At 40.8% G+C, this 19,320-nt stretch overlaps 1 protein-coding gene across 1 annotated transcript in view; it reads right to left on the bottom strand.

Annotated features, from left to right (window-relative positions):
- Positions 1-19,320, bottom strand: part of LOC128644549 (UDP-N-acetylglucosamine/UDP-glucose/GDP-mannose transporter-like) — a 122,769-nt gene that overhangs the window by 30,874 nt on the left and 72,575 nt on the right. The window contains exon 6 of the mRNA XM_053697125.1: positions 2,354-2,422. Coding sequence (XP_053553100.1) covers positions 2,354-2,422 — 69 coding nt within the window. The remainder of the gene's footprint in view (positions 1-2,353; positions 2,423-19,320) is intronic.

Consider the following 19,320-nt stretch of genomic DNA (forward strand, 5'->3'; position numbering starts at 1 on the left):
ATACACTTTATGGAATTTAGAATAGATAGCACTCAAAACGGCTATATATTAACATTTTAATTAATGGTACTCACTTCGGCTATACAAGCCAAATCATATTAATGCATAGGAAATCTTGGATTAAAGTATCATGTCTTGTCTTGCCACACAGCACTATACTGTATATAGATTGTGAGCTAGGTGCAGCTACACTCGTAGACTGTGATAGATTCTCTGTCTCCTGGGTTCAAATGCTGTAAAGGGTAGACAAAAGAGACAAGCGCACCTGAGACTCCCAACATCAATTTATTACGGATGAGTTATGCACATAAAATCACACTTACTAGATGTAAGTTAAAGCAAACCTCCTTTAAAACCTCTTTAAAAATCCTGCAAACAGTTCTACTCAGAGCTCTTTCTTGCCCAAAATCAGCTTGCTATCCCGGAACCACTTTTGTCTTGTACTGTGACACTCCTGCTCCTGGACGCGTTTTGTCTGTAACCGGACAGACTTTTTCAACAGGGTAAACTGACTGTTGAAAGAAAGAGCTCTGAGTACATCATGCGAAGGCCCAGCCTGTAGTTATTACGGAGACTCAATTGTGCTACAAAGAACCATAGTGCCGAGAACTGTTTGCCGGATTTTTAAAAAGGAGGCTTGTTTTAACTTACATCTAGTAAATGTGATTTTATGTGTGCATAACTCATCAGTAATAAATGAATGTTGCGAGTCACAGATGCGCTTGTCCCTTTTGTCTACCCTTTACAACATATAAATACATATTTTACACATAACATGAAACAATTTGGTAAGAGAAATAAAGGAAGGATGAGATTAGGCAAAGTTGTACACATAGAACTCAATGGTGTATGACAGAGCTGGCCTTCCTAGAGTTCTTCTTTGAATGTGAAGAGATAGATTTATCAATAACCACCAATTATGTATCCCTTACACTCTAGTAAACCATAATCATTACTGATGAGTAAGAACACAAACTATAATTAAAAAAGCAAGGGTGATGCAATAATTACCCCGCTTAGGCACTAAAAATCATCTATTTGCAGAGCATTCCTACCAATTGTCATTAACTACATATTAAATTGATAAACTATGTGTAAGAATGCAAGGAAATCCATGCAACATTACACAACTCTTGCTCACAAGCCTTGTGATGGACAGCTATTATGTTATTCACTTTCTTAAGCAGTTATATTACAATGCATATGTGTAACTTTATATTTTATTATGCCATACCCCAAAATATAACAAATAAGAAATTAGTCTTTTCTGACAATTCACATGGTAATTGGTTCATGTTTTTAATTGACAATGTACAATATATAGGCCTAGATTAAAAGAGAAGCACAAAAAATTAAAAATATCTATCTATAAATCAAGGTTCCAACCCATCATCTACAAGTTGCCACAGCTCTCTTTGATAAGCCTTGGTAGAATTACCTGGCAATCTAGTAGAATTCTCATTTTTAGTCAGCTGGCGTAAAACCTCACTGATTTATTCTGTAAATCTTTTGTTTGTTTGTGTCTCAGATCTAGAGAAATTATTCATTTTGGAAGAGGTATCTTGTGACAATCGTATCAGGCCCTTTTTATCATACTGTAAAAGGTTTCCAGAATGGGTCCAGAAATGTATAAAAAAATTGATATTTTTCATATATCTTTGTGACCTTGTCTCTTTAAAATATTACGTCATCATCTATTGATTTGTTTTTAGCCAATTGAAATGTATATGATCTTTAAAATGAGACAGATATGGTGTTATAGAGATTAAGCTATGAATAAATCTATCAACAACACACATAAGCCATCTCTATGATGATGCTTTCTAGTTTATTGCTGTGATTTCCCTAAGGTTTTATGGAAGCAATAGATTGTAATAAAAGCTAAGTTTTATCATCTGCTTGTGAACTTTCTTATATTTGATTATTGAGCCAGCTTCACAAGCTGCATGTATATGTGGAGGAGGAAGTTCCATAGTGAATCGGTTTCTGATATTCGTTCACATGATGGACTAAAATTTGTGATTTTATGAGCCACAGATTCATATATCATGGCCAGGACCTTAAACATCCTTGAGACCTAAAATTATGTTAAAAGAATTTACAGAATAGATTAAAGGATTAAATTTAAAATCAAAACTTTTATCATAAACGTATTATTATTATTAAAAACACAAAATCAAAATATTGCATACAATTTAAAGATAGACTGATGTTTAACTATTCACTCTTGATAAAATATTTGTGAAGCAGTATTCTTTTAATTCTGATCATAGAGACCAAAGAAAAACAGACACAGTTTAACTGTAATTCACTCTGGATCTTTGAATTTCTGAGTGAAACATGATGCTTATACCTGGCTGCTATCAGTGCTCCAAGTATGATTGCAATCACACTAGCCACAATCGACCATGAATATCGTGTCCTGTAATGACAAAAATATAGGTATTACTTTCTTGGGTTTTTAGTGCCCTTATGCACCTCCTAGAATCAAACCTGTAATTGCTAAGGTGAGTCCATTCAATGTGCTAAAGTCGAAGCAGGAATTTCAGTGATTTTTCTGTGATGTATCCACACAAATCATACAGTGATTTAATTTTTTCAACAGACTAAACATTTTTTAATAAATAATTTGCAGAAATACCAAAATTTATGGAAAAGCCACCATAAGAAAACAGAATTTATGTTTACCTGATAAATTACTTTCTCCAACGGTGTGTCCGGTCCACGGCGTCATCCTTACTTGTGGGATATTCTCTTCCCCAACAGGAAATGGCAAAGAGCCCAGCAAAGCTGGTCACATGATCCCTCCTAGGCTCCGCCTACCCCAGTCATTCGACCGACGTTAAGGAGGAATATTTGCATAGGAGAAACCATATGGTACCGTGGTGACTGTAGTTAAAGAAAATAAATTATCAGACCTGATTAAAAAAACCAGGGCGGGCCATGGACCGGACACACCGTTGGAGAAAGTAATTTATCAGGTAAACATAAATTCTGTTTTCTCCAACATAGGTGTGTCCGGTCCACGGCGTCATCCTTACTTGTGGGAACCAATACCAAAGCTTTAGGACACGGATGAAGGGAGGGAGCAAATCAGGTCACCTAAATGGAAGGCACCACGGCTTGCAAAACCTTTCTCCCAAAAATAGCCTCAGAAGAAGCAAAAGTATCAAACTTGTAAAATTTGGTAAAAGTGTGCAGTGAAGACCAAGTCGCTGCCCTACATATCTGATCAACAGAAGCCTCGTTCTTGAAGGCCCATGTGGAAGCCACAGCCCTAGTGGAATGAGCTGTGATTCTTTCGGGAGGCTGCCGTCCGGCAGTCTCGTAAGCCAATCTGATGATGCTTTTAATCCAAAAAGAGAGAGAGGTAGAAGTTGCTTTTTGACCTCTCCGTTTACCGGAATAAACAACAAACAAGGAAGATGTTTGTCTAAAATCCTTTGTAGCATCTAAATAGAATTTTAGAGCGCGAACAACATCCAAATTGTGCAACAAACGTTCCTTCTTTGAAACTGGTTTCGGACATAGAGAAGGTACGATAATCTCCTGGTTAATGTTTTTGTTAGAAACAACTTTTGGAAGAAAACCAGGTTTAGTACGTAAAACCACCTTATCTGCATGGAACACCAGATAAGGAGGAGAACACTGCAGAGCAGATAATTCTGAAACTCTTCTAGCAGAAGAAATTGCAACTAAAAACAAAACTTTCCAAGATAATAACTTAATATCAACGGAATGCAAGGGTTCAAACGGAACCCCCTGAAGAACTGAAAGAACTAAATTGAGACTCCAAGGAGGAGTCAAAGGTTTGTAAACAGGCTTAATTCTAACCAGAGCCTGAACAAAGGCTTGAACATCTGGCACAGCGGCCAGCTTTTTGTGAAGTAACACAGACAAGGCAGAAATCTGTCCCTTCAGGGAACTTGCAGATAATCCTTTTTCCAATCCTTCTTGAAGGAAGGATAGAATCCTAGGAATCTTAACCTTGTCCCAAGGGAATCCTTTAGATTCACACCAACAGATATATTTTTTCCAAATTTTGTGGTAAATCTTTCTAGTTACAGGCTTTCTGGCCTGAACAAGAGTATCGATAACAGAATCTGAGAACCCTCGCTTCGATAAGATCAAGCGTTCAATCTCCAAGCAGTCAGCTGGAGTGAAACCAGATTCGGATGTTCGAACGGACCCTGAACAAGAAGGTCTCGTCTCAAAGGTAGCTTCCAAGGAGGAGCCGATGACATATTCACCAGATCTGCATACCAAGTCCTGCGTGGCCACGCAGGAGCTATCAAGATCACCGACGCCCTCTCCTGATTGATCCTGGCTACCAGCCTGGGGATGAGAGGAAACGGCGGGAACACATAAGCTAGTTTGAAGGTCCAAGGTGCTACTAGTGCATCCACTAGAGCCGCCTTGGGATCCCTGGATCTGGACCCGTAGCAAGGAACTTTGAAGTTCTGACGAGAGGCCATCAGATCCATGTCTGGAATGCCCCACAGCTGAGTGACTTGGGCAAAGATTTCCGGATGGAGTTCCCACTCCCCCGGATGCAATGTCTGACGACTCAGAAAATCCGCTTCCCAATTTTCCACTCCTGGGATGTGGATAGCAGACAGGTGGCAGGAGTGAGACTCCGCCCATAGAATGATTTTGGTCACTTCTTCCATCGCCAGGGAACTCCTTGTTCCCCCCTGATGGTTGATGTACGCAACAGTTGTCATGTTGTCTGATTGAAACCGTATGAACTTGGCCCTCGCTAGCTGAGGCCAAGCCTTGAGAGCATTGAATATCGCTCTCAGTTCCAGAATATTTATCGGTAGAAGAGATTCTTCCCGAGACCAAAGACCCTGAGCTTTCAGGGATCCCCAGACCGCGCCCCAGCCCATCAGACTGGCGTCGGTCGTGACAATGACCCACTCTGGTCTGCGGAATGTCATCCCTCGTGACAGGTTGTCCAGGGACAGCCACCAACGGAGTGAGTCTCTGGTCTTCTGATTTACTTGTATCTTCGGAGACAAGTCTGTATAGTCCCCATTCCACTGACTGAGCATGCACAGTTGTAATGGTCTTAGATGAATGCGTGCAAAAGGAACTATGTCCATTGCCGCTACCATCAACCCGATCACTTCCATGCACTGAGCTATGGAAGGAAGAGGAACGGAATGAAGTATCCGACAAGAGTCTAGAAGTTTTGTTTTTCTGGCCTCTGTCAGAAAAATCCTCATTTCTAAGGAGTCTATTATTGTTCCCAAGAAGGGAACCCTTGTTGACGGAGATAGAGAACTCTTTTCCACGTTCACTTTCCATCCGTGAGATCTGAGAAAGGCCAGGACAATGTCCGTGTGAGCCTTTGCTTGAGGAAGGGACGACGCTTGAATCAGAATGTCGTCCAAGTAAGGTACTACAGCAATGCCCCTTGGTCTTAGCACAGCTAGAAGGGACCCTAGTACCTTTGTGAAAATCCTTGGAGCAGTGGCTAATCCGAAAGGAAGCGCCACGAACTGGTAATGTTTGTCCAGGAATGCGAACCTCAGGAACCGATGATGTTCCTTGTGGATAGGAATATGTAGATACGCATCCTTTAAATCCACCGTGGTCAAGAATTGACCTTCCTGGATGGAAGGAAGAATAGTTCGAATGGTTTCCATCTTGAACGATGGAACCTTGAGAAACTTGTTTAAGATCTTGAGATCTAAGATTGGTCTGAACGTTCCCTCTTTTTTGGGAACTATAAACAGATTGGAGTAGAACCCCATCCCTTGTTCTCTTAATGGAACGGGATGAATCACTCCCATTTTTAACAGGTCTTCTACACAATGTAAGAATGCCTGTCTTTTTATGTGGTCTGAAGACAACTGAGACCTGTGGAACCTCCCCCTTGGGGGAAGTCCCTTGAATTCCAGAAGATAACCTTGGGAGACTATTTCTAGCGCCCAAGGATCCAGAACATCTCTTGCCCAAGCCTGAGCGAAGAGAGAGAGTCTGCCCCCCACCAGATCCGGTCCCGGATCGGGGGCCAACATTTCATGCTGTCTTGGTAGCAGTGGCAGGTTTCTTGGCCTGCTTTCCCTTGTTCCAGCCTTGCATTGGTCTCCAAGCTGGCTTGGCTTGAGAAGTATTACCCTCTTGCTTAGAGGACGTAGCACCTTGGGCTGGTCCGTTTCTACGAAAGGGACGAAAATTAGGTTTATTTTTTGCCTTGAAAGGCCGATCCTGAGGAAGGGCGTGGCCCTTACCCCCAGTGATATCCGAGATAATCTCTTTCAAGTCAGGGCCAAACAGCGTTTTCCCCTTGAAAGGAATGTTAAGTAGCTTGTTCTTGGAAGACGCATCAGCCGACCAAGATTTCAACCAAAGCGCTCTGCGCGCCACAATAGCAAACCCAGAATTCTTAGCCGCTAACCTAGCCAATTGCAAAGTGGCGTCTAGGGTGAAAGAATTAGCCAATTTGAGAGCATTGATTCTGTCCATAATCTCCTCATAAGGAGGAGAATCACTGTCGACCGCCTTTATCAGCTCATCGAACCAGAAACATGCGGCTGTAGCGACAGGGACAATGCATGAAATTGGTTGTAGAAGGTAACCCTGCTGAACAAACATCTTTTTAAGCAAACCTTCTAATTTTTTATCCATAGGATCTTTGAAAGCACAACTATCCTCTATGGGTATAGTGGTGCGTTTGTTTAAAGTGGAAACCGCTCCCTCGACCTTGGGGACTGTCTGCCATAAGTCCTTTCTGGGGTCGACCATAGGAAACAATTTTTTAAATATGGGGGGAGGGACGAAAGGAATACCGGGCCTTTCCCATTCTTTATTAACAATGTCCGCCACCCGCTTGGGTATAGGAAAAGCTTCTGGGAGCCCCGGCACCTCTAGGAACTTGTCCATTTTACATAGTTTCTCTGGGATGACCAACTTGTCACAATCATCCAGAGTGGATAATACCTCCTTAAGCAGAATGCGGAGATGTTCCAACTTAAATTTAAAAGCAATCACATCAGGTTCAGCTTGTTGAGAAATGTGCCCTGAATCAGTAATTTCTCCCTCAGACAAAACCTCCCTGGCCCCATCAGACTGAGTTAGAGGCCCTTCAGAAATATTAATATCAGCGTCGTCATGCTCTTCAGTATCTAAAACAGAGCAGTCGCGCTTACGCTGATAAGTGTTCATTTTGGCTAAAATGTTTTTGACAGAATTATCCATTACAGCCGTTAATTGTTGCATAGTAAGGAGTATTGGCGCGCTAGATGTACTAGGGGCCTCCTGAGTGGGCAAGACTCGTGTAGACGAAGGAGGGAATGATGCAGTACCATGCTTACTCCCCTCACTTGAGGAATCATCTTGGGCATCATTGTCATTGTCACATAAATCACATTTATTTAAATGAATAGGAATTCTGGCTTCCCCACATTCAGAACACAGTCTATCTGGTAGTTCAGACATGTTAAACAGGCATAAACTTGATAACAAAGTACAAAAAACGTTTTAAAATAAAACCGTTACTGTCACTTTAAATTTTAAACTGAACACACTTTTTTACTGCAAATGCGAAAAAACATGAAGGAATTGTTCAAAATTCACCAAATTTTCACCACAGTGTCTTAAAGCCTTAAAAGTATTGCACACCAAATTTGGAAGCTTTAACCCTTAAAATAACGGAACCGGAGCCGTTTTGAACTTTAACCCCTTTACAGTCCCTGGTATCTGCTTTGCTGAGACCCAACCAAGCCCCAAGGGGAATACGATACCAAATGACGCCTTCAGAAAGTCTTTTCTAAGTATCCGAGCTCCTCTCACATGCGACTGCATGCCATGCCTCTCAAAAACAAGTGCGCAACACCGGCGCGAAAATGAGGCTCTGCCTATGCTTTGGGAAAGCCCCTAAAGAATAAGGTGTCTAAAACAGTGCCTGCCGATATTATTATATCAAAATACCCAGATAAAATGATTCCTCAAGGCTAAATATGTGTTAATAATCAATCGATTTAGCCCAAAAAAAAGTCTACAGTCTTAATAAGCCCTTTTTGAAGCCCTTATTTACAATCGTAATAAACATGGCTTACCGGATCCCATAGGGAAAATGACAGCTTCCAGCATTACATCGTCTTGTTAGAATGTGTCATACCTCAAGCAGCAAGAGACTGCTCACTGTTCCCCCAACTGAAGTTAATTGCTCTCAACAGTCCTGTGTGGAACAGCCATGGATTTTAGTGACGGTTGCTAAAATCATTTTCCTCATACAAACAGAAATCTTCATCTCTTTTCTGTTTCTGAGTAAATAGTACATACCAGCACTATTTCAAAATAACAAACTCTTGATTGAATAATAAAAACTACAGTTAAACACTAAAAAACTCTAAGCCATCTCCGTGGAGATGTTGCCTGTACAACGGCAAAGAGAATGACTGGGGTAGGCGGAGCCTAGGAGGGATCATGTGACCAGCTTTGCTGGGCTCTTTGCCATTTCCTGTTGGGGAAGAGAATATCCCACAAGTAAGGATGACGCCGTGGACCGGACACACCTATGTTGGAGAAAGGGACATTTTCTTTAAATTTTTGTATAATTTTCTATTTCATATATGGTAATTATAACATATCTAACCATTAAAATTAGATGATATGTATGTATGTCCCTAGCCCTGTGCAAACTTACCTAGCTCAAGAAAAATAAATAAAATCTTGTAGGACACCCCTCTTTCAGATAAGGGGTCTTATATATTTCAATAGTAAAGGGATAATATTAGCCTTTTTATACCAGTGCTGTGAAGTATTTGTAATGGATTTGACAATCACTTGTCAGTTTTACTTATTGTGGGGACCAAAGAGGGAATACACCTACAGTCTTGTGAGTCACTGTAGCCATGGTGATCAGCTGATAGCCCTTCTTTAAAAATAGTGGCGTCATATTCAAATTAACATGTGGTTGCTATGGTCACTTTTAGAGCCCAGACCACCCTAAAAATCACCTAGCAAACAATTCCTATGGTAATCACCGGGTATGTAGAAGGGCATGAGGGCCCACATTTAAAAAACAAAATTTATGCTTACCTGATAAATTTATTTCTCTTGTGGTGTATCCAGTCCACGGATTCATCCATTACTTGTGGGATATTCTCCTTCCCAACAGAAAGCTGCAAGAGGATCACCCACAGCAGAGCTGCCTATATAGCTCCTCCCCTAACTGCCACCTCCAGTCATACGACCGAAGACAAGCAAGAGAAAGGAGAAACTATAGGGTGCAGTGGTGACTGTAGTTTAAAAATAAAAAACACCTGCCTTAAAATGACAGGGCGGGCCGTGGACTGGATACACCACAAGAGAAATAAATGTATCAGGTAAGCATAAATTTTGTTTTCTCTTGTAAGGTGTATCCAGTCCACGGATTCATCCATTACCTGTGGGATACCAATACCAAAGCTATAGGACACGGATGAAGGGAGGGACAAGGCAGGTGCTTAAACGGAAGGCACCACTGCCTGTAAGACCTTTCTCCCAAAAATAGCCGCCGAAGAAAATAAATAAATAAATAAATAATTCAGATCTGAAAGACAAAAAAAAAATAGCCTCCGAAGAAGCAAAAGTATCAAACTTGTAGAATTTAGAAAAAGTATGAAGCGAAGACCAAGTCGCCGCCTTACAAATCTGTTCAACAGAAGCCTCATTTTTAAAGCCCATGTGGAAGCCACCGCTTTAGTGGAATGAGCTGTAATTCTTTCAGGAGGCTGCTGGCCAGCAGTCTCATAAGCTAAGCGGATTATACTTCTTAACCAAAAAGAAAGAAGTTGCTGAAGCCTTTTGGCCTTTCCTCTGTCCAGAGTAGACAACAAATAATGCAGATGTTTGACGAAAATCTTTAGTAGCTTGTAAATAAAACTTTAAAGCACGAACCACGTCAAGATTGTGTAAAAGACGTTCTTTCTTTGAAGAAGGATTAGGACACAGTGACGGAACAACAATCTCCTGATTGATATTCTTATTAGATACCACCTTAGGAAGAAACTACCTTATCTGCATGGAAGATCAGATAAGGGGAATCACACTGCAAGGCAGATAACTCTGAAACTCTTCGAGCCGAAGAGATAGCTACCAGAAACAGAACTTTCCAAGATAAAAGCTTGATATCTATGGAATGCAGAGGTTCAAACGGAACCCCTTGAAGAACTTTAAGAACTATATTTAAACTCCAAGGCGGAGCAACAGGTTTAAACACAGGCTTAATTCTAACTAAAGCCTGACAAAACGCCTGAACGTCTGGAACATCTGCCAGACGCTTGTGCAAAAGAATAGACAGAGCAGAAATATGTCCCTTTAAGGAACTAGCTGACAATCCCTTCTCCAATCCTTCTTGGAGAAAAGATAATATCCTGGGAATCCTGACTTTACTCCATGAGTAACCCTTGAATTCACACCAATGAAGATATTTACACCATATCTTATGATAGATTTTCCTGGTGACAGGCTTTCGAGCCTGAATTAAGGTATCAATGACCGACTCGGAGAAACCACATTTTGATAAAATCAAGCGTTCAATCTCCAAGCAGTGAGACGCAGAGAAATTAGATTTGGATGGTTGAAAGGACCCTGAAGTAGAAGGTCCTGCCTCAGAGGTAGAGTCCATGGTGGAAGGGATGACATGTCCACCAGTTCTGCATACCAAGTCCTGTGTGGCCACGCAGGTGCTATCAAAATCACCGAAGCTCTCTCCTGCTTGATCTTGGCAATCAGACGAGGGAGCAGAGGAAACAATGGAAACACATAAGCCAGGTTGAAAGACCAAGGCGCTGCTAGAGCATCTATCAGCGCTGCCTTGGGATCCCTGGACCTGGAAACGTAACAAGGAAGCTTGGCGTTCTGACGAGACGCCATGAGATCCAGTTCTGGTTTGCCCCAAAGTTGAATCAACTGTGCAAACACCTCCGGATGGAGTTCCCACTCCCCCGGATGAAAAGTCTGTCGACTTAGAAAATCCGCCTCCCAGTTCTCTACTCCTGGGATATGGATAGCTGATAGATGGCAAGAGTGAACCTCTGCCCATAGAATTATTTTTGAAACCTCCAACATTGCTAGGGAACTCCTTGTTCCCCCTTGATGGTTGATGTAGGCTACAGTCGTGATATTGTCCGACTGAAATCTGATGAACCTGACCGCAGCTAGCTGAGGCCAAGCCTGAAGAGCATTGAATATCGCTCTTAGTTCCAGAATGTTTATCGGAAGGAGTGTCTCCTCCTGAGTTCACAAGCCCTGAGCTTTCAGGGAGTTCCAGACTGCACCCCAGCCCAGAAGGCTGGCATCTGTTGTTACTATTGTCCAATCTGGCCTGCGGAAGGTCATACCCTTGGACAGATGGACCCGAGATAGCCACCAGAGAAGAGAATCCCTGGTCTCTTGATCCAGATTTGGTAGAGGGGACAAATCTGTGTAATCCCCATTCCACTGACTGAGCATGCAGAGTTGCAGCGGTCTGAGATGTAGGCGGGCAAATGGCACTATGTCCATTGCCGCTACCATTAAGCCGATAACTTCCATACACTGAGCCACTGAAGGGCGAGAAGTAGAATAAAGAACACGGCAGGAATTTAGAAGTTTTGACAACCTGGCCTCTGTCAGGTAAATCTTCATTTCTACAGAATCTATCAGAGTTCCTAGGAAGGAAACTCTTGTGAGAGGGGATAGAGAACTCTTTTCTTCATTCACTTTCCACCCATGCGACCTCAGGAATGCCAGAACAATGTCTGTATGGGACCTGGCGATTTGAAAATTCGACGCCTGTATTAGAATGTCGTCTAGGTAAGGGGCTACTGCTATACCCCGCGGCCTTAGGACCGCTAGGAGTGACCCCAGAACCTTCGTAAAGATTCTTGGTGCCGTAGCTAACCCAAAGGGAAGAGCCACAAACTGGTAATGCCTGTCTAGGAAGGCGAACCTGAGAAACCGATGATGATCTCTGTGTATCGGAATGTGCAGATAAGCATCCTTTAAGTCCACGGTAGTCATATATTGACCCTCCTGGATCATAGGTAGGATGGTTCGAATAGTCTCCATCTTGAAGGATGGGACCCTGAGAAATTTGTTTAGGATCTTGAGATCTAAGATTGGTCTGAAGGTTCCCTCTTTCTTGGGAACCACAAACAGATTTGAATAGAAGCCTTGCCCCTGTTCCTCCTTTGGAACTGGGTGGATCACTCCCATAACTAGGAGGTCTTGAACACAATGTAAGAATGCCTCTCTCTTTATCTGGTTTGCAGATAATTGTGAGAGATGAAATCTTCCTTTTGGGGAAGAAGCTTTGAAGTCCAGAAGATATCCCTGGGACACGATTTCCAACGCCCAGGGATCCTGGACATCTCTTGCCCAAGCCTGGGTGAAGAGAGAAAGTCTGCCCCCTACTAGATCCGTTACCGGATCGGGGGCTGATCTTTCATGCTGTCTTAGAGGCAGCAGCAGGTTTTTTGGCCTGCTTTCCTTTGTTCCAAGCCTGGTTAGGTCTCCAGACCGGCTTGGACTGGGCAAAATTTCCCTCTTGTTTTGTATTAGAGGAAGTTGAAGCTGCGCCACTCTTGAAGTTTCGAAAGGCACGAAAATTAGACTGGTCCTTAATTTGTTGGACCTATCCTGAGGAAGGGCGTGACCTTTTCCTCCAGTAATATCAGAAATGATCTCCTTCAGTCCAGGCCCGAATAGGGTCTGCCCCTTGAAGGGAATGTTGAGAAGCTTAGACTTTGAAGTAACGTCAGCTGACCGGGATTTAAGCCATAGCGCCCTACGCGCCTGAATAGCAAAACCTGAGTTCTTAGCCGTTAGTTTGGTTAAATGAACAACGGCGTCAGAAACAAATGAATTGGCTAGCTTAAGAGCTTTAAGCTTATCAAGGATATCATTCAATGGGGTTTCTACCTGTAGAGCCTCTTCTAGAGACTCAAACCAGAAGGCCGCAGCTGCAGTGACTGGGGCAATGCATGCAAGGGGCTGGAGAATAAAACCTTGTTGAATAAAAATTTTCTTAAGGTAACCCTCTAATTTTTTGTCCATTGGATCTAGAAAAGCACAACTGTCCTCGACAGGGATAGTTGTACGCTTCGCTAGAGTAGAGACTGCTCCCTCCACCTTAGGGACCCTTTGCCACAAGTCCCGTGTAGCGGCATCTATGGGAAACATCTTTTTAAAAACAGGAGGGGGAGAGAACGGTATACCTGGTCTATCCCATTCCTTAGTAATAATTTCTGAAAACCTCTTAGGTATTGGAAAAACATCAGTGTAAACAGGCACTGAGTAGTATTTATCCAATTTACACAATTTCTCTGGGACTACAATGGCGTCACAGTCATCCAGAGTTGCTAAAACCTCCCTGAGCAAAATGCGGAGGTGTTCAAGCTTAAATTTAAATGTAGACATATCAGAATCAGGTTGAAGTGTCTTCCCTGAGTCAGTAAAATCACCCACAGATAGAAGCTCTCCTTCTTCGGTTTCTGCACATTGTGAGGGTATATCAGACATAGCTACTAAAGTGTCAGAGAGCTCTGTATTTGTTCTATCCCCAGAGCTGTCTCGCTTTCCTTGTAACCCTGGCAGTTTGGACAATACTTCTGTAAGAGTATGATTCATAACTGCCGCCATGTCTTGTAAAGTATACGCAATGGGCGCGCTAGATGTACTTGGCGCCCCTTGAGCGGGAGTTAAAGGTTCTGACACGTGGGGAGAGTTAGTCGGCATAACTTCCCCCTTGTCAATTTCCTCTGGTGATAAATCTTTTAAAGCCAGAATATGATCTTTATAACTTATAGTAAGATCAGTACATTTGGTACACATTCTAAGAGGGGGTTCCACAATGGCTTCTAAACATAATGAACAAGGAGTTTCCTCTATGTCAGACATGTTTAACAGACTAGTAATGAGACCAGCAAGTTTTGAAAACACTTTAATTAATGTGAAAAAGCAGAATATAAAAAATGGTACTGTGCCTTTAAGGGAAAAAAACAAACACAAAAACTACAAAACAGTGAAAAAAGCAGTTAACTCTATGAAATTTTTACAGTGTATATAATAGACTAAAATAGCATTGCACCCACTTGCAAATGGATGATTAACCCTTCAGGTTAAAAAACGAAGCAAAAAAACTGTAAAAACCGTTATAACAGTCACAAGCAAACTGCCACAGCTCTACTGTGGCTCCTACCTTCCCATAAAACGACCTTTGTAGGCACAAAAACCCTTTACAGAGATCCAATATGTCAGGGGACTCCTTCAGGGAAGCTGGATGTCTCAGAATGTAAAAACAACTGCGCAATTAGAGCGCGAAAATAGGCCCCTCCCACCATGCACTCAAAGTCAGAGGGCCTTAAAAAACTATTCCTAGGAGAAAAATAACAGCCATGTGGAAAACTAGGCCCCAAATAAAGATTTATCACCTCAGTAAAAAACGTTCTTTATATATATGCAAACGTTTTACATACTAAGCCATAATAGAAAGTAATATGAAAATTACTCTTTACCTCAAGCATGATGCCAGTCATTATTAAATCACTGCAATCAGGCTTACCTTAAATATATCAGGCACTGTCAGCATTTTCTAGTTCTTATCATCCTCTAGAAAATAATATACTGAACATACCTCAGGGCAGTTAATTCTGCAGGCCGTTCTCCCAGCTCAAGTTTCCTCCATACTCTTTAGTTATGTGTGAGAACAGCAGGGGACCTTAGTTACAACCTGCTAAGATCATCAAAAACCTCAGGCAAATTCTTCTTCTAATTTCTGCCTGAGGTAAAAAAACAGTACAATGCCGGCACCGTTTAAAAAACATAATTTATGTAAGAACTTACCTGATAAATTCATTTCTTTCATATTAGCAAGAGTCCATGAGCTAGTGACGTATGGGATATACATTCCTACCAGGAGGGGCAAAGTTTCCCAAACCTCAAAATGCCTATAAATACACCCCTCACCACACCCACAAATCAGTTTAACGCATAGCCAAGAAGTGGGGTGATAAGACAAAAGTGCGAAAGCATAAAAAATAAGGAATTGGAATAATTGTGCTTTATACAAAAAATCATAACCACCACAAAAAGGGTGGGCCTCATGGACTCTTGCTAATATGAAAGAAATGAATTTATCAGGTAAGTTCTTACATAAATTATGTTTTCTTTCATGTAATTAGCAAGAGTCCATGAGCTAGTGACGTATGGGATAATGACTACCCAAGATGTGGATCTTCCACGCAAGAGTCACTAGAGAGGGAGGGATAAAATAAAGACAGCCAATTCTGCTGAAAATAATCCACACCCAAAATAAAGTTTAAATCTTATAATGAAAAAAACTGAAATTATAAGCAGAAGAATCAAACTGAAACAGCTGCCTGAAGTACTTTTCTACCAAAAACTGCTTCAGAAGAAGAAAACACATCAAAATGGTAGAATTTAGTAAAAGTATGCAAAGAAGACCAAGTTGCTGCTTTGCAAATCTGATCAACCGAAGCTTCATTCCTAAACGCCCAGGAAGTAGAAACTGACCTAGTAGAATGAGCTGTAATCCTTTGAGGTGGAGTTTTACCCGACTCGACATAAGCATGATGAATTAAAGATTTCAACCAAGATGCCAAAGAAATGACAGATGCCTTCTGACCTTTCCTAGAACCGGAAAAGATAACAAATAGACTAGAAGTCTTTCGGAAATTCTTAGTAGCTTCAACATAATATTTCAAAGCTCTAACTACATCCAAAGAATGCAATGATCAGAAAAGGAGACTCACAAGAAAGAGCAGATAATTCAGAAACTCTTCTAGCAGAAGAGATGGCCAAAAGAAACAAAACTTTCCAAGAAAGTAATTTAATGTCTAATGAATGCATAGGTTCAAACGGAGGAGCTTGAAGAGCCCCCAGAACCAAATTCAAACTCCAAGGAGGAGAAATTGACTTAATAACAGGTTTTATACGAACCAAAACTTGTACAAAACAATGAATATCAGGAAGATTAGCAATCTTTCTGTGAAAAAGAACAGAAAGAGCAGAGATTTGTCCTTTCAAGGAACTTGCAGACAAACCTTTATCCAAACCATCCTGAAGAAACTGTAAAATTCTCGGAATTCTAAAAGAATGCCAGGAAAAATGATGAGAAAGACACCAAGAAATGTAAGTCTTCCAGACTCGATAATATATCTTCCTAGATACAGATTTACGAGCCTGTAACATAGTATTAATCACAGAGTCAGAGAAACCTCTTTGACCAAGAATCAAGCGTTCAATCTCCATACCTTTAAATTTAAGGATTTGAGATCCTGATGGTAAAAAGGACCTTGCGACAGAAGGTCTGGTCTTAACGGAAGAGTCCACGGTTGGCAAGAGGCCATCCGGACAAGATCCGCATACCAAAACCTGTGAGGCCATGCTGGAGCCACCAGCAGAACAAACGAGCATTCCTTCAGAATCTTGGAGATTACTCTTGGAAGAAGAACTAGAGGCGGAAAGATATAGGCAGGATGATACTTCCAAGGAAGTGACAATGCATCCACTGCTTCCGCCTGAGGGTCCCTGGATCTGGACAGATACCTGGGAAGTTTCTTGTTTAGATGAGAAGCCATCAGATCTATTTCTGGAAGTCCCCACATTTGAACAATCTGAAGAAAAACCTCTGGGTGAAGAGACCATTTGCCTGGATGTAACGTTTGGCGACTGAGATAATCCGCTTCCCAATTGTCTATACCTGGGATATGAACCGCAGAAATTAGACAGGAGCTGGATTCCGCCCATACCAGTATAGCACAAACTTACTTCACCACCTCCATAGGAGGCAAAGTTTGTAAAACTGATTTGTGGGTGTGGTGAGGGGTGTATTTATAGGCATTTTGAGGTTTGGGAAACTTTGCCCCTCCTGGTAGGAATGTATATCCCATACGTCACTAGCTCATGGACTCTTGCTAATTACATGAAAGAAATAAACTTTTGATTGAAGATAAACTACACAAATTCACCACATCTCTCTAGCTACTTCCCTTGTCGAGAGCTGCAAGAGAATGACTGGAGGTGGCAGTTAGGGGAGGAGCTATATAGACAGCTCTGCTGAGGGTGATCCTCTTGCAGCTTCCTGTTGGGAAGGAGAATATCCCACAAGTAATGGATGAATCCGTGGACTGGATACACCTTACAAGAGAAAAGGGTAATCTCTTTCACATAAGAAATGCTTTGTGTGTCCTCGAAAGTAAAAAAGTATTATATAGTAAATTCAATCAATACTAAATATAAAAAGGTGACGTAAGTTAGAACTAAAAATAACTTTATAAGATGAGCCAGACTATGTGGTATTTCAGGTTTCAGATCACCATTTCTGTCCTCCCTTGGTTAATTGACACAAAGTTTGACAGCTGTAATTAACAATGTTACAAAACAGGATCGCGGGATCTAGCTCAAGAAAAATAAATAAAATCTTGTAGGACACCCCACTTTCAGATAAGGGGTCATATATTTCAATAGTAAAGGGATAATATTAGCCTTTTTATACCAGTGCTGTGAAGTATTTGTAATGGATTTGACAATCACCTGTCAGTTTTACTTATTGTGGGGACCAAAGAGGGAATACACCTACAGTCTTGTGAGTTACTGTAGCCATGGTGATCAGCTGATAGCCCTTCTTTAAAAATAGTGGCGTCATATTCAAATTAACATGTGGTTGCTATGGTCACTTTTAGAGCCCTGACCACCCTAAAAATCACCTAGCAAACAATTCCTATGGTAATCACAGGGTACGTAGAAGGGCATGAGGGCCCACATTTAAAAAAGGGTAATCTCTTTCACATAAGAAATGTTTTGTGTGTCCTCGAAAGTAAAAAAGTATTATATAGTAAATTCAATCAATACTAAATATAAAAAGGTGACGTAAGTTAGAACTAAAAATAACTTTATAAGATGAGCCAGACTATGTGGTATTTCAGGTTTCAGATCACCATTTCTGTCCTCCCTTGGTTAATTGACACAAAGTTTGACAGCTGTAATTAACAAGTTACAAACAAGTTTTATAAAATATGTAACCTCAATCCTAAAATATTCACAAATATATTAAGTTTCATCCATAGTTGACACCCCCAAAAGATCAGATATGACAAATAAAATATTTTTCCCTCAGTCTCTACACAATCTTGTTCAAAAATAGATTGTTTTGCCCCAAGAAATAAAATATATATAAAATGTAGAAGGAAGTTGAACATGGCCATGATCTTGCTCAGATTTCTTTTATGTAGGAAAAAAAAAAGAGTCTATGACATGTTATAGGCTAGATTCACTAACTGTCTCTCTAGTTCCTTTCTTATTATGTGAAACTAACTAAATTTCACTCATGTCATCACATTTTAATACATGGCTTCCCTAGAATAACAAAGGAATGAGAAGCTGTTAGTGAATTTAGCATACATAGCTTCAAGATAATAAAGTAGAAAAAAATCTAATTGTTTCCATAAGGGTCACCACCCCATATTTTTATTCATTTTTCTATTGTAAATTTAAAAATTTAACTAATAGTAACAACTATTTCCATTAAAGGGACAGTCTAGTCCAAAATAAACTTTCATGATTCAGATAGGGCATGTAATTTTAAACAACTTTCCAATTTACTTTTATCACCAATTTTGCTTTGTTTTCTTGGTATTCTTAGTTGAAAGCTAAACCTAGGTAGGCTTATATGCTAATTTCTTAGACCTTAAAGGCTGCCTCCTATCTGAATGCATTTTGACAGTTTTTCACCATTAGTTTATGTATGTCATATAGATAACATTGTGCTCACACACGTGGAGTTACCTAGGAGACAGCACTGATTGACTAAACTGCAAGTCTGTCAAAAGAACTGAAATAAGGGGACAGTTTGCAGAGGCTTAGATACAAGGTAATCACAGAGGTAAATCATGTTTTATTATAACTGTGTTGGTTATGCAAAATTAGGGAATGGGTAATAAAGGGATTATCTATGTTTTTAAACAATAAAAGTTCTGATGTAGACTGTCCCGTTAATATTAATAATGTTTTTAGTTACTGCAATCAGACATGGACATTTTTAGACTAATATTTACATTGGTAAATACAGATTTTTCTTTCATGTAATTGTCAAGAGTCCATGAGCTAGTGACATATGGGATATACAATCCTAAAAAGGAGGGGCAAAGTTTCCCAAACCTCAAAATGCCTATAAATACACTCCTCAGAGCTTGTACTCCAACATCTCTCATGATCTGGGCAGAGAGGCTATACAATATTTTCAGAAAACGATCAATCCTCGTGGTGATGAGAAAGATGACTTTGTTCTTGAGCTTCTAGATTTTGTACTTCAACATAACTACT

Source organism: Bombina bombina, unplaced genomic scaffold, assembly GCF_027579735.1.
Source record: "Bombina bombina isolate aBomBom1 unplaced genomic scaffold, aBomBom1.pri scaffold_625, whole genome shotgun sequence".
In the NCBI taxonomy this organism is placed as follows: Eukaryota; Metazoa; Chordata; class Amphibia; order Anura; family Bombinatoridae; genus Bombina; species Bombina bombina.